The sequence below is a fragment of the Talpa europaea genome (genome assembly GCF_964194135.1).
Source record: "Talpa europaea genome assembly, chromosome: X".
Taxonomy (NCBI): Eukaryota; Metazoa; Chordata; class Mammalia; order Eulipotyphla; family Talpidae; genus Talpa; species Talpa europaea.
Genome location: NC_140081.1, coordinates 30,595,379 through 30,611,799, shown reverse-complemented (window position 1 = coordinate 30,611,799; position 16,421 = coordinate 30,595,379). Strand labels below are relative to the sequence as shown.

At 43.0% G+C, this 16,421-nt stretch overlaps 1 protein-coding gene across 2 annotated transcripts in view; it reads left to right on the top strand.

Annotated features, from left to right (window-relative positions):
• Positions 1-892: 892 nt before the first annotated feature.
• SLC9A7 (solute carrier family 9 member A7) overlaps positions 893-16,421 on the top strand; it is a gene marked incomplete at its 5' end in the record, with an annotated part of 131,496 nt that continues 115,967 nt past the window's right edge. For both annotated transcript variants that reach the window (XM_084259148.1, XM_084259147.1), the window contains one exon: positions 893-1,217. In XM_084259148.1, coding sequence (XP_084115274.1) covers positions 893-1,217 — 325 coding nt within the window. The remainder of the gene's footprint in view (positions 1,218-16,421) is intronic.

The window sequence follows — 16,421 nt, the reverse complement described above, 5'->3', positions numbered from 1 at the left end:
GGTAAACTCCCCCTACGTGTGTCCCAGGGACCACCCACTCATCTACCTGGGATGGCCAGTTTTCAGTTCCTCTGGTCACCCCTCTTTCCCAAGAGGGTTAGTTACAAAGTGCAGCGAAAGAAGTCAGTCTTCCCAGTTGGTGAAGGAAGTATTTTAACACTGTCCCCCACTCCAAGCCCTTATCAGTCCTCACAGACAGACTAGAGCAGAGGTTTGAATGAAGCCTGGCAGAGTCAGGGAAGCCCCGGGGGCTGGAAGGCGCTCTGAGTTGCGGGAAGGCAAGTAGAGGGGGAAACGTGGCTTCGGGGCTCACCAGTTCCCCCAACGTCTCCTCTTTATTGGGCCCAGGGCGTCTAACACACTGGTCTGAACTGAGCTCAAACCCTTAGCGGTGGCCCCCGCGACAGGACTGGAGACCGCACTGCGCGAATCCAAGCCGGCGCTTCTGCCAGGCCGGGCGACCTCTGGCGTCCCGGTGAGGAAGCGCGACGGCGACGGCCCAGGAACCAGCTCCTCGACCCCAGACGGCCTGGCCAGGTGCGCCAGGACCGGGCGAGGAGCTCGGCGTGGCCACGGCGCGCAGCCCGGCCCTCGGCACCGGAGCCCGCAGGCTGTCCCGCCCGGGTGCCAGGTCGGCTCTCGGCAGGCGCGGCGCGGGGCGGCGGGGCTGGGGCCGAACAGGTGCGCGGGCGGGGGGCGGGGCTTGGGGATCCTGCGCACTGCGCGCGCCCCTCCCCCGCCGCGGCTCCCGGCTCAGCCCCGGCCCCGGCGCCAGTGGGAGGAGGAGCTGCGGCTGCCCCGGCCACTCCGGCAGGTCCGCGGCACCGCGGGAACCGCCGACGGCGCGGGCTGCCGGTCCCCGCGCGCGGGAGGTGCGGGTGGCCCCGGGACGATGGAGCCTGGTGACGCGGCGCGCTTTGGCCCGGGGCGGGCGGCCCGGGCGCTGCCACCGCGGCTGCTACTGCTGCCGCTGCTGCCGCTGCTGCTGGGTCGGGGGCTGCGTGCGGTGGCCGCGGCCTCCTCTGGGGCGGCGGCCGAGGACAGCAGCGCCATGGAGGAGCTGGCCACCGAGAAGGAGGCGGAGGAGAGCCACCGGCAAGACAGCGTGAGCTTGCTCACCTTCATCCTGCTGCTCACGCTCACCATCCTCACCATCTGGCTCTTCAAGCACCGCCGGGTGCGCTTCCTGCACGAGACCGGGTTGGCCATGATCTACGGTGAGCACCCCAGACCCGCGCCCACAGCCTGACACCCCTCCGGCGGCCGCGCCGCTGCGCTCCCCCCTCGCGCTGCGCGGTGCTCCCCCTAGACTTGCCAACGTGTTTCGTTTCTTTTCCGTTTCCCGCTGCGACGCTTTTGGCTCCCAAGGTCAACTGTCTGCATTTTCTGTTACCGTTAAAATGAATCCCACCCATCTCCACGCTTCTTCAGCAGCACATCGGGAAAACGAAAGGCACAGCGATGACCCGGTTCGGTCCACCCGATTCTGTCTCCATTTCGACCCCCATTGCGTCCCCAGTGCCCCCGCCCCAGTTCAGCCTCTACGGGTGTGTGTGTACGGCCAGGGGAGGGAAGGTGGGTGAAAGGTGGGTGACTTCCCGGGAGACCGCGCCACCCCAGGAAGCACGCCTCAGTGAGAGTGGGGGTGAGGGCCAAGGGCTTCTAGGCTTGGATATGGGCTCACCCGGCTGGTGGATGCCACATCCGTGGTCATCCTAGGTGGGCGCCCACTTCTGACATCTGTGTCCCCGGTCTCTTGTATGAAGCACTGTGAAAGATGAGCGTGTTCCAGGGCCCAGAGTGGTGCAGCACCTAGCCGGGCCTAGTCCAGGAGATGGGCATGCCCCCACCGCTAAGTCCCGGTGGGAAGTTTACCCAGTTACTTGCCTTCTCCAAACAAAGAGGTGCTTTTGTATTTCTCTGATTGTAATCTGGACTCGTCTTTGAAGATATATTTCTGAGCATATGAAGAGGAAAAGTAGTGGTTTTTAATTCTAGAGTCAGCCTTCTTTTGTTGTGAAGGGTGTGCGGATAGCACCATCCTCTCTGGATTTAATGGCACACAGTATGTTAGATGTTTGTCAGTACAAATCTTGTTATTACCTGGATGTCAATTAGCTGTAATCTGAATCATCCCTCTTCCTTTCCCTGTGTCCTCTGTCCCCTACTCCACGGCTACAAACTGGAGCTAAGTATTCTCTTTCTGAATTTAATTCCAGTGGAGTTCAGGCCCTGATTGACGTCCTCATGTGAAATAGATGAACCCACTTTGTGACTGTTCCCAGTAGGGAACATTTTACTTCATCACTTATACTGGAGGGATCCCTCCACACTCAGTTTCCATTCCGGAGTCCCAGATAGAGAATGGAAAGCAGGCATCTTAATCTTTAATGTGAAAATTACCCACGGCCCTAGGCCTTGCTTCTCGTGGTTCTTGGTTGGTCCTTGACAGTCCACGTTCACAGTAACCAAGGTTACCCAGTGCTCTCAGGAGCCCTGAGATCTGGAATTGAAACAGTATCAGGTTTAAAAGTGAAGTTGGTTATTGGGAATTCCAGGTATGAACACAAACACCTGGCCCATCTTAAGTTCTGTGATTGTTGCTAGTGGCAAATGACGGATGCCAAGACTGCAGGTAAGTTAGTAAGTTGCCTGAGCAGATAGAGTGGGAAGTTGAAGCACATTGGCATTTCAAGTGACAATGCAAATGAGCCACAATGCAAATGAAGGCTTTCCTTTATTTGTATATGGATAACCACCAAAAGGTTTTTATTTTATAGCTCCCAAATCCAATTCATTAAAGTACAACGTGGAATACTTTTTACAAGGTAAATTTGACAGGTTCAAGTGCAGAGAAAATAAATGGATATTTAAAAATATATTTTCTGAGTAGTACTCCATGTTCTTAGGAGCCCAGTCATCTTTATCTTAAGGCTTAAAAACAACAGTGGAATTTTCCTTTGCTGATATATATTTTTTAAACACAGCTCAATCTTTTAGTCACTGGGGCCTGTTTCATTTTGTGTTACTGAAATCTGGTTTAACTGATGGCTGTTCAGAAAAGGCAACATCATCTTATAGCATTCGTGTAATTTTGGTCTGTGTCTTTGGATGTTAGTGTTTCTTCGAAATGTGTTCAGAAATTTAGTCTGTCAAGATGTGATATCCTCCCGTTCTGCCACACATTAACACTTTGATGTATTTTGATCAATATTTGATGTATTAAGATTTGGATTAATATATTTGCCCGTTATTGTGAGAAAAGATCTCTTTCTCTCAGAGGTATGCAGTCTTCTGTTTCAAGCCCACCCCATCTGAATTCTAATGTTATTTGAGTAGCTAACTATATTATATTTACATGTTGAGGACTATTGAGATTAGGGATTCTGATAAAATTCAGTATGAAAATCTTTGATACTTACGTGAATTCAGTACAGATTTTCAGGACTTCTCTTTTTCAGTAGTAAGTAATCAGATTTTATTTCTCATTATCAATAGAGGAAGTGAGTAATTGCCCTGTTGCATCTGAGTAATAAAGGATGAAAAGACCTCAGGAAACATTTGTTAAGTATCTGGTATGTGCTGGGCATCCAGTTTCATTTCTGGAGATAAACAATTCAGCCATTAATGTTGATAAATTTTTGAAAGTTCAGTTCTCAAGAACTTCAAAAATCTACTTTGAAATTTAAAAATATGTATAAATATGTATATTTTTTGCCAAATTAAAAATATTTCAAAGACACTTTGGGAGAAAAGACTTTAATACTTTAGAATAAATTGACATGTTACTATAGCGAGTTATATATAGCAATATATGTAGTCATGTATTAAAACATATTGTGACAATCTGTTTGTTTATTTATTTACTGGTATAGCCATAAAGTAGCTCTGGAGGATGTCCTTTACTGGTGGGGGAGGAACTAGGTGGCTGTGACATAGGGTGGGACAAGGAAACATCACTATATATATCCTTTTGTGCTTTTTGATGTTTGACCTGTGGAAGTGGAATCACTGAATAGTGTGTCCATGTCTGTGTTCGCTGGTACTTGTGATGGCATTTTAAGATGCTCCTCAAATCAGCTAATTTGATGTCCACTTCTTCCTATTTAAATCACATGATGTTGACAGTTTTCTGTGACTTTTCAATTGTTGACTGTACTGATGGAACTTCTCGAATCTATGCTAGCAATGGAGTCAAAATAAGAAAAGGAGAAGAGATTTTTCTTCTTCTCTCTCTCACCTTTATATCCCCTTATCTTTATTTTTATTTTATTTTATTTATTTATTTATACAAGCACTGGGTATAGTCAGAAGCGCGGGTAGGTGAGAGAATTCACCAGAGCCAGAGCGGGGAGCAGAGCAGGCAGAAGGACCGAAGTACACTGCTGAGGGGAGCAGCGGGCGGCAGGAGAGGTCTGTGCACCATGTGGGACTCTCCCTCAGGTGGCCGGGGAGCAGCCGAGGATCAAACCGGCGCTGCAGAGGCTGCAGGCAGCTTCACAGCCCAGCGCTCAACCGCTGCGCCACCAGGGGAGGCCCTCCCCTTATCTTTAAAGAATAGTTCATGTTACCTTAGGATGGTGTGTGTGAATCAAATCTATTCCATATGAGCTTGTTTAGGTGCAAAGGACTAAGGACAATAAAACACACTGTGAATGCTTAACGTTATAATTGAAAGGAACACCCCCACCCACCTAGGGACAGTTATTAGCACTCTTCCCAGACAACAGGCCAAACAAGTAAAGGAAGGTGATCACATTCTCCAGGAAAGTTAAAAGCAGCTTCCCCAGAGCCCTCAAGGGGAGCTGCATGGCCACGGAAGTGGGCAAGGACTTTGCCTGGCGCAAGTTTAACCTGTTTTGTCAGGGCATGGAGCTGCCAGCTGTCTGATTCTGTACATGATTAAACGTCATCCTAAAGTTCCTGGGCTCAGCATGTCTGTGCAGCAGAAATAGCAAGTTTTTTAAAACAGGGAAAGGTAGTATAAACAGATGGTGGCGGTTAGTTGTGGTTCTCTCTCATGTGTACAGTACTTCCACTTCCCCCATAATGTTTTTGTGACAACTGATAGAGTCCAAAATATCTAACTTTGCCATACTAGCTTACCACCTGCTACTCCCTCCCCCCCACACCTGTCAACTTTCCAAGTACATGTTGGTCAGTCCCTCCAGCTTCCTATGGGCTCACTGTTACTTTCTTGGTGCTGGATTACTATGCACAGCCCGAGAGTGGGTTCATAGGCAAAGTCTGAAAGAAAATATGACTCCTGGCAGTAGCATGACATTAACATTTGAGCCTGTGAGCAAATATTTACCAATCACCCTCTGCCTGGTTGATCATGAACCCTGTTTTCTTTCTTTCTTTCTTTCTTTAAGACCCCCTTCACTTTGGTGTCAGATTGGGACTGTTTCATGTGGTCTCACTTTGTACCAGTTCCTCTGAATTCAAATGTTGGCCTTGTTTCTCTTAAAGCTGTAACATTGGGAAGTTCTTTGAACCTCAGTTTCCTCTTTCAAAAAATGGAGATGGTATCACTCACAGCATCGAGATATTGTAAAGTTCAGTGCAGTGTTTGGTACTTAAATGCTTGGTAAATATTAGTTCTCATTCTCACTTTAGACTGTGATTTTTTTGGCAAGCTTTGCTTTGGTACTTGAGGTTCAGTGGAAGCCTGCTTTAATTTTAAAATGCATTAGGATCCGGTTATGGTGGTGGTAAGAACTGTAAACTTTTTGGTGGGATATTTGTTAATAAGTAGAAAAAAGTTTACAGTGTACACGCCATACTCTTTTTACCAGCAGTCTCAATTCTTGGACTTTATCCTTCAGAAGTATTTACACTAGCATGTTACAATATATAGGCAGCGAAACTTAACAGCAGCAGAGGCAAGTTGCAGTACTCATCAAGATGGATCAGATTACAGCACATACTTGCTAACGAATACTGTGCTGCTGGTGAAAAGAAGTGTTTTGAGATGTCCACATATAATGTGGGAAAAACAAGGCACTGAAAACTGAATCTCATTTATTCTTTAAAAAAATTATGTAATGCATGTACATAAACAGGATGTATGTGTATATATGACATGTGCACTTCTATGAAAGAATACACAGCTTAGCAGTGGTTATCTTTTGGGGGTAGGACCAGTTGTTCGGAGAAAGGGACGGGAGATGTCACTTTTCCTTTTTTACTCTTCTGAATGGCCTGATATTTCTGTAGCACCGATACTTGTTCTGCAGTTGAAACATTGAGTAAAAATAAAGCAACATTTGTAGAGAAGAAAATTTCATTAGAAATAGGAGATTATAGTTATGTCATTGAGCAAAATTTTTCATGAATGTGAGGATGTTCTTTTTTAAAAAACATTTTTATTGATTTATGCATACAAGAACTGGGGTGTAGGCTGGAGGGGGATGGTGTGAGGATTCACCACAGATAGAGTAGGGAGCAGGACAGGCAGAGCTACTGAAATACACTGCTGAGCAGGTGAGACAGGAGAGGTCTGCTGAGCCATGTGGGTTAGCTCCTGGTGGGGGATAGAACTCAGGCTGCAGTCACTGGTGATTGCTTGATAGCTCTTTGACTTAACCACTTGAGCCACCAGGAAAGCTCTGTTGTGCCATGTGGGTAGCTCCTTGGCTTGCCGGGAATCGAACTTGTGCTGCAGTAGCTGCGGATAGCTTCACAGTGCTGTGCTTAACCCCTTGTGCCACCAGAGGGGCCCCTAAAACTTTATTTAGAAGTTATAAACGGATGTAAAATGTGTCCTAAAAATTAGAAGAATGACATTTCTTGAATCATTCCAAAAGAATGATTTAATTAGAAAAATTACCATTTCACAACCTCCAATGACACTTGATTGGACAAGGATTTTCAGTGAATTCCAGAGCCATAGGTGAAAGGTTGTTGGGAAACAAGCAATTGGCATGTTGCTCAGTATTACCCCACAGACTTCTTGCCTATTGCAAAGGAACTAAGGTACCTTTATAGTGAAGAGGTCTGTCAGTCTCCATCTTCTAACCAAGACATCAACTTATCTTTGCCCATTGTGGGCTTATCTGGCATTATGTAAATCCTGATTTGATGCAATAGCAAGCATGCAGCTTTACCTATGTAATATTTATCCTCCAGATGTTTCATCTGACTCTGCTTAAGGATTTAGGCACACCTTTCAGTTACAGGAATTGTAGAGGATAGAGAAACAAGTTATAAAATGCCACACTAAATAACGGATATATCCAAAATATGTGACACTCTGCAAGGTGTATGTCCCGGTTTTTTCAAGAAGTGGCTATCAAGAGTAACAAAAAGGCAGGCTAAGTGTTCGTTAAGGGACCAAATTGTGCCCCCCCCCATTCATGCTTTGAAACTAGCCCCCAGGGTGGTGGTATTTAGAGGGCCTTCAAGTGGTAATTTGATTTGACAAAGTTACTAGGATGAAGACCTGGTGATGCAATTTGTGCCCTTAAAGATGAGCTCTGACCTCTTTTAACTGTGTGAGGACACAACAAGGAGATGGCCCCATACAAGTCAGAAAATGCCCTACACAGGCATCAGATCTTGGACTTCCCAGCCTCCAGAACTATGAGAAATAAGTGCTTGTTGTTTAAGCCACCCAGTCTGGTATTTTGTTCTAGTAACCTGAACAAATTAAGATAGTTAATGCAGACTAAAGATATATAACCAAATGTAGTGCAGGACATTTGATTGGTCTCTAGTTCATGAAAATGAGCTACAAAAAATGTTTTGGGGATAGTCAGGAATCTTTAAATGTGGACTTGGTATTAGATGATATTAGGGAATTGCTGTTATTTTTCTTAGGTGTAGTAATTGAGGTTTCATAGGCTAATGTAGGTGGAAATGTATAAGTAAAGTGTATGTGTCCTAATGTATGCAATTTACTTGTAAGAAGTTAAGTAAAAAAATACACACAACCATATATATAGAGAAAATAAATATGACACAATACTAGCAATTGTTAAACGTAGGTAGTGGACGGATGAAAGGGTGTGCTTTATATCCTTCTTGCAGCTTTGCTGTATATTTTGAAATTAAAAGAGAAGCTTGGCACCGATCTCAACCTCACTGTTCACGTATTAGCTGGTAATCTGTTAACCTTACTGCTTGGAAGGTTGTGCAGGTGAAGCTGTATGCTGTATAGTCCTGTTTGTTACACTCACGAAACTTTGTGACACTGAGTAACTATTTGGCATTAGTTTACATGAGATGATATAAGGCTTATATGATGAGTATCAGTAACTTCTTCATTTGTTTTTTGGTCTGATTTTTAAATTCATATGTCTTTTGAAAAACTGCCTCTGTTTCATTTACAAGAGAATATGTTAGGAAGCTTTTCTTGTTGCTCCCCCCCCCCCCCACCATATGTTGAAATCCTAACCCCCAATATGATGGTATTAGGAGATGTGATTCTGGGAAGTGGTTAGGTCATAAAGTTGGGGCTCTCATGACTGGAATCAAAGCCTTTATAGAAGAGACCCCAGAGAATTCTCTCTTGACCTGTGAGGATGTAACAAGTAGTCAGCAATCTGTAACCCTGAAGAGAACTCTCCAACCAGAGCCGGACCATGCTGGCACCCTCGTCTCAGGCTTCCCAGCTTCTAGAACTATGAGAAAGTAAAGTTTCTGCAGTTCATAAGCCACCCAGTGTGTGTATATGCTGTTATAGCAGCCTGAACTGACCGGGATGACAGGATGCCAGAGGGGAAGCATCAGGGGATGTTCAGAGTGACTCTGCCAGGTTTCTCAGGTGGAAACAGTTGCTGAAAAGCTTTCTCACCTCCAGACATCACTATCACAGAGCTGAGCAGCCAGTGGAGCTGGGTCTCTTGAGCTGTCAGGTATCTCCACACTTTTTTTTTTAATAATAAATTTTATTTTTATATTCCCCATACAATTGCAACCCTCTTATTTTGACCCCAATCCCTCCCCTCCCGCCCCCTACCCCCCATAGAGTGTCTCTGGTTCATAGTTTTTTGTTGATTTTGATTTTCACTTTCTTATAGTTATTCATTTTCCTGGTCCCTTATTTAAGTTTTCTAGATTCCTGCTATGAGTGAGAACATCCGGTATTTTTCTTTTTCTTTCTGGCTTATTTCGCTGAGCATGATCCCTTCCAGCGCCATCCATGTTGCTGCAAACTGCATGTGTTTATCTTTTTTGAATGCTGAGTAATATTCCATGGTGTATATGGACCACATCTTCTTGATCCAGTCATCTATTTTTGGGCATTTGGGCTGTTTCCAAAGCTTATCTATTGTAAACAGTGCTGCTATAAACATAGGGGTGCAGGTGCTCTTTGGAATTGATGTTTCTGTGTCCTTTGGGTAAATACCTAGGAGTGGAATTGCTGGATCATATGGAAGCTCTATGTTTAGTAGGTCCAGAAATCTCCACACAGCTCTCCATAGTGGTTGGACCAGTTTGCACTCCCACCAGCAGTGCAGGGGAGTTCCTTTTTCTCCACACCCTCACCAACATTTGTTGTTGCTAGTTTTTTTAATATGTGCCATTCTCACTGGTGTAAGATGGTATCTCATGGTAGTTTTGATTTGCATTTCCCTGATTACAAGTGATGTTGAACATTTTTTCATATCCCTGTTGGCCATGTGCATTTCCTCTTCAGAGAAGTTTCTTTTTAGCTCTTCTGCCCATTTTTTGACTGGATTATTTTCCTTGCTGTTATTAAGTCTCATCAGCTCTTTGCAGATTTTTGTGATCAGTCCTTTATCATTAGTGTTGTGTGAAAAAATGTTCTCCCAGTGGTTGGTTTTTCTCTTTGTTTTTGTTATTGTCTCTTTTGCTGTGCAGAAGCTCTTTAATTTGATGTAGTCCCAGCTGTTGATCTTTGCCTTCACTATCACTGCTTTGGGTGATGTGTCTGTAAAGATGTCTTTGATGTGAATATCACATAGTGTTTCGCCTACATTTCCTTCTATGTATTTTATGGTTTCAGGTCTTATGTCTAGTTCTTTAATCCATTTTGAGTTGATTTTTGTGTATGGTGTCTCCACACTTTCTACACTGGTTGTCAAGGGCACATCAGTGTCCTGGAGAGCTTTTCCTAAATGCATTAGAACATAAGCCTCATGTAGACAGCAATGCCTGTCTTTTTTGCTGTTGGAACAGTAGCCTCTGGAACAGTAGTTAACACATAATGAGTGCTACAAAAATATGTATTTAATGAATTCTATGTTCGCTATCAAGAAATGAGATGCTGGGCCTTCCGGGTGGCACAAGGGGTTTAGCATCAGCGCTATGAAGCTGTCTGTAGACATGGCACAGCAGAACTCTCCTGTCTCTCCTGCTGCTCCCCTCAGCAGTGTATTTTAGTCAGTCTGCCTCCTGTTCTGCTCCCCACACTGTCTCTGGTGAATGCTCTCACTCCCCGCACCTCTGGCTTACACCCCAGCTCTTTAGGCATAAATAAATAAATCTTTAAAAAAAAAGAAATGAGAGGCTGTAACACTGTTGAGCATTAATGGTCATTCTTTCAAGTTCTTGTACCTGGGATTGACACTGATAATGAAGCTTCTGAGAAGGGAACCTTTGTGGAATCATACTGTGCATAGTCTTTGGGGATTAGCTTTTTTTATTCAGCATAATGCCTTGGAGATTCACCCATGACTTTGCATCTATCAATAGTTAGCAAGTTTTTAAATTGCTGAGTAGAATTCTATTGTATAGATATACAATAGCTTGTTTACTCGTTTACCAGTTAAAGGACATTTGAGTTGTTTCCAGTTTTTGGTGATTATGAACAGAGCTGCTGTAAGCATTAGTGTGCAGGTCTTAGTGCGACTCTACGTTGTCATTTCTTTTTCTGTGGTAAATACCCAGGAGTGGGATCTTGGGTTAGATTGTGTATACATTTAACTTTATAAGGAAACTGCCAAGCTGATTTCTAGAGTACATTACAATGCAATATGCAAGAGGTCTAGTTGTTCCACATTCTCTTCAGCACTTGGAATTGTTGGTAGTTTTTATTTTAGCCATCTTAACAGATGTGTATTTGTCTCTCCTTTTGATTTTAATTTGCAGTTCCCTAGTACTCAGCATCTTTTCATGCCCTTATTTTTCCGATGACATGCCTTCTTTGCTGAAGTGACTGTTCATGTCTTTTATCTGTTTGCTAATTGTATTGTTCCTTACTTTTTTTAATATGATTATATAATTTTTATTTTTTTAAATTTATTTTTATATATTTTACATCATTTTTCATTTTTTTTTTTACAATGTTTGCTTTCTTTTCTCAGGTGTAATCCCCATAGAATTTCCACCACCATTTCACCAAAGTACCATCACCATAGTCCCTTGAGCTCTTCCCTTTCTTGTTTTGATCCCTCTCCCTCCCCATCCCCTGCAGAATGTCTCTGATTTATAGTTGTCTGTTTATTTTTGTTTTGTGTTGTTATGTTTTTTGTTATTATTTCTTCCCTAATGCCTTATTTGGTACCCATATATTCCTCCTATAAGTGAAAACATCTGATATATTTCTTTTTCTTTCTGGCTTATTTCACTGAGCATAATCCCTTCTAGGTCCATCCATGTTGCTGCAAATGGCATGAGTTTATCTTTTTTGTTTGCTGAGTAGTATTCCATTGTGTATATGTGTCACATCCAGGGGAATTAGCTCTAAACAAACAGGAAGAATTTAGCAGGAGTCAACTATGGTGTCTCCTGTACCACATTGTCTTCTTAATCCAGTCATCTATTTTTGGGCATTTGGGTTGTTTCCAAGTCTTACCTATTATAAGTAGTGCTGCAATAAACATAGGGGTACAGGTATTCTTTTGAATTAGTCTTTGTTGTAGTTTGGAAGATCCCTAGTAGTGGGGTTGCTTATGTGTTGAGAATTCTTTACATATTCTAGATGCAACTCCTTTATTAGATATGTAATTTGCAAATATTCTCTCTCAGTTTGTAGCTTTTTTTTCATTATCTTAAGTATCTTTGCAAAAGAGCAAAAGTTTCAGATTTTCATGCAAACCCAGTTTATCAACTTCTTCTGTTACTGACCATGCTTATGGTGTCATGTCCGAAAACTCTTTGCTTAACTCCAGGTTAGTTTTTCTCCTAAAAGTCGTATGGTTTTGCTTTTCACAGTTAGATTTTTAATTTATTTTGAGTTAGTTTCTATGTAAGGTATGAGCTTTTTCTTTTTAAAAAAAGATTTATTTATTTATGCATATTTATGGGGTACAAGCCAGAGGTACGGGAGGGGGGTGTGAGAGGATTTACCAGAGACAGAGTGGGAAACAGAACAGGCAGACTGACTGAAATACACTGCTGAGGGGAGCAGCAGGCGAGTCAGGAGAGGTCTGCTGTGCCATGTGGGTTGCTCCCTGGCCGGCCTGGGATGGAACTCATGCTGCGGAGGCTGGGGATAGCTTCACAGTGCTGTGCTTAATCCCTTGCGCCACCAGGGAGGCCCTATGAGCTTTTTCATTTTACACGTGGATGTTCAATTGTTCCAACATTAATTTTTTTTCTGAATAAACAGTATATATTTAACATACCTTTTAGATTTTATTTTTAGTTATTATTATTTTAAAATATTTATTTATTTATTTATACAAGCACTGGGTACAGTCAGAACACGGGAGGGTGAGAGAATTCACCAGAGCCAGAGCGGGGAGCAGAACAGGCAGAGTGACGAAGCACACTGCTGAGGGGAGCAGCAGGCAGCAGGAGAGGTCTGCGCGCCATGTCGAACCCTCACCCGGTGGCCGGGGATCGAACCGGCGCAGCAGAGGCTGTGGGCAGCTTCGCAACCCAGCGCTCAACCGCTGCGCCAGCGGGGAGGCCCTATTTTTAGTTATTACTGAAGTACCATTTTTTACATCCTTGCTATTGTTTTGGCAGTATAGAATTTCCCCCTCAGGATAGTCATTGAAGCACTCACACCACTGAAGCACCCATCCCCTCTAGTATAAGTCCATTGTGCTCTCCCCCTCCCCTGATCACTTCTTCCCCCTCCCCACCCTCTTTTCTGAAAGCCACTGATCTGCAGTCAGCTTTTAGGGTTTGGTTTTCAAGTTTGTCTTTGTCTGACTCTTTCTTTGGTTTTTCTGTATTCCATATATAAGTGATACTATCTAGTATTTATCTTTGTCCTCTGGCTTATTTTGCTTAGCATAATCCTTTCCAGCTTCATCCATGCTGCCACAAATGGATGAGTTTATCTTTTTTAATTGCTCAGTAGTGTTGCAGTGTGTGTGTATATATATCACATCTTCTTGATCCATTCATCTGTTTTTGGGCACTTGGGTTGTTTCCATATCTTGTCTATTGTAAGTAGTGCTGCTATGAACATAAGAGAATAGGATTCCTTTCAAATTAGTGTTTCTGTATTTTTTGGGTAGATACCTAGGAGTGGAATTTCTGGGTTGTACAGCTGATCTACTTTTAGACTTTTGAGAAACCTCCACATTGCTTTCTTTTCTTTTCTTTTTTTAAAAAGATTTATTTATTTATATAAGAACCAGGGTATAGGCCAGATGTGTGGGGGGAGGTGAGAGGTTTTACCAGAGACAGAGCTGGGAACAGAACAGGCAGACTGACGAAATATCCTGCTGAGGGGAGCAGTGGGCGAGACAGGAGAGGTCTGCCTCACCATGTGGGATTCTCGCCAGCCGGCCGGGATCGAACCCGTGCTGCATTGGCTGTGGACAGCTTCACAGTGTGGTGCTCAATCTCCTAAGCCACCAGGGAGGCCCTCCACAGTGCTTTCTATAGGGCTGTACATGTCTGCATTCTCACCAGTAGTATAGGAGGGTTCCCTTTTCTCCACATCCCCACCAGCACTTGTTTTTTCTGTCTTTTTAATATGGGCCATTCTCACTGGTATGAGGTGGTATCTCATTGTGATTTTGATATGCATTTCCTAGATCATAAGTGATGATGAACTTTGTTTCACGTACTTGTTGGCCATCTGTGTATGTTCTTTGGAAAAGTGTCTGTTTAATTCCTCTGCCCATTTTGGATTGGATTATTTGTTTTCTTTTTGTTGAGTTCTGTGAGTTCTTTGTAGATCTTTGATATCAGACCCTTGTCAGATGTATGATATGTAGCTATTTCCCCCCATTCAGTATGGTGTCTTTTCATTTTAGTTACAGTCTCTTTCATCATGCAGAAGCTATTTAGTTTGATATAGTCTCAATTGTTTATATTCTCTTTTGTTTTCCTTGCTTCTGGTGTTCCAACATTTTTGTTTAAAAGGTGACCTTTTCTGGGCCTCCCCGGTGGCGCAGCGGTTGAGCGCGCTGGGTCGCGAGGCTGCCCACAGCCTCTGCGGCGCCGGTTCAATCCCTGGCTGCTCCCCGGCCACCGGAGGAGGGTCCCACATGGCGTGCAGACCTCTGCTGCCGCCCGCTGCTCCCCTCAGCAGTGTACCTCGGTCCTTCTGCCTGCTCTGCTCCCTGCTCTGGCTCTAGTGAATTCTCTTACCCTCCCGCGCTTCTGACTGTACCCAGTGCATGTATAAACAAAAAACAAACAAACAAATAAATAAAACATGCCTCTATTAAAAAAAAAAGAAAAAAAAAAAAGGTGACCTTTTCTTCATTGAATTACTCTTGCAGTCTTGTATAAAATCCATTGCCCGTATTTGTTTGGATTTATTTCTGGACTTTCTGTTATGTTCCACTGATCTCTGTGTCTAGCTTTTTTCACTTCCACACCATCTTGCTTATTACAACTTTATAATGGATTTTTTAAAAGATTTATTTATTTATGTGTACAAGAACTGGGGTACAGGCCAGAGGTATGGGGGGGTGAGTGGATTCAACAGAGACATAGTGGGGAACAGAACAGGCAGACTGTACGAAATACATTGCAGAGGGGAGCAGCGGGCAAGACAGGAGAGGTCTGCTGCGCCATGTGGGTAGCTCCCTGGCAGGTTATCGAACTCATGTTGCAGTGGCTGCGGACAGCTTTACAGGTTGAGTCTTAAACTCTTGCGCCACCAGGGAGGTACTTTATAATGCATCTTAAAATTGGATAGCATGAGTCTTCCAACATTATCCTTGCTTTTCGAAATATATTTAGTTCTAGTTCCTTTGCCTTTCTGTATAAATTTTTGAGTAAGGATATCTGTCTTCAAATGTCTTGCTGGTATTTTGGTTGGAGTCATGTTGCCTCTGTAGGGCAATTTGGAGAGGATGTGTATCATTTTACTATATTGGATCTTTGGATCCATGACCATGTTATTCATTTACTTAGGGCTTCTTTAATTTTTCTGAGCGATGTTTTATGTTTTCAATGTTTTGAAACTATATTAGATCTGAGCGATGTTTTCAATGTCTTGAAAATATTTGATGAATTTTCCTTAAGTATTTCTTGTTTGTGATATATTATAATTTCTATTGTTTTTATAATTTCAATTTCCAGTTGTTCAATGCTAATGTATAGAAATATAATTGATGGATCTTAACTCCTGCAACCTTTCTAAATTCCGTTATTAGTTTTTATAGGTTTTTTTGGCTATTTTATCAGATTTTCTATATAGATGATCACATCATCTAAATAAAGACAGTTTTACTTTTTTTTTTAAAAAAAGATTTACATTTTATTTCTACAAGAGCTGGGGTACAGGCATGGGAGGGTGAGATGATTCACCAGAGACAGAGCGGGGAGCAGAACAGGCAGAAGCACTGGTGAGGGAGCAGTGGGCTGGCCTCCGGGAATCGAACCAGTGCTGCAGAGGCTGCGGACAGCTTCACAGTGCTGCGCTCAACTCTCAACCCTCTGCGCCACTGGGGAGGTCCATACTTCTTTCTTTTTAATCTGGATGCCTTTCATTTATTTTTGTCTTGCCTAATTGCATTGTTTAGAACTTCTAGTGCAATGTTGAATTAGCTGTAAATGGTAATAATGGACATTCCTCTCTTGTTCCTGGTTTTAGGAGGCAAACTTTCAGCCTTTCACTATTGATGTTTCCTGTACATTTTCGTAAATGCCCTTATCAAGTTGAGGAAATTTCTATTTCTACTCTGTTGAGCATGTTTATCAGGAATGGGTGTTGAACTTTCAAATGCTTCTTCTGCTTCTGTTGAGATAATACGTAATTTTTATTTTTTAGTCTGTTAATATGGTGAATTGTATTCATTTTTTGAATGATAAACTAACCTTTATCCTGAGATAAATCCTATTTGATCATGATGTAGTATTCTTAAGTTTTGTCTAGATTTTTTGCATATATATATTCATGAATGTCATTGGTCTTTACTTTTCTTTGTAATGTCTTTGATTTTGTGTCACCAATAGCACTAGCCTTAAGAATTAGTTGGGAAATTTCCTCCTCTTTAGTTTTTGAATGAATTTGTATTGAATCAATGTGATTTTTTTACTTAAATGTTTGGTGGAATTCACCAATGAAGCTACTTGGGTCTGGAGTTTTATTT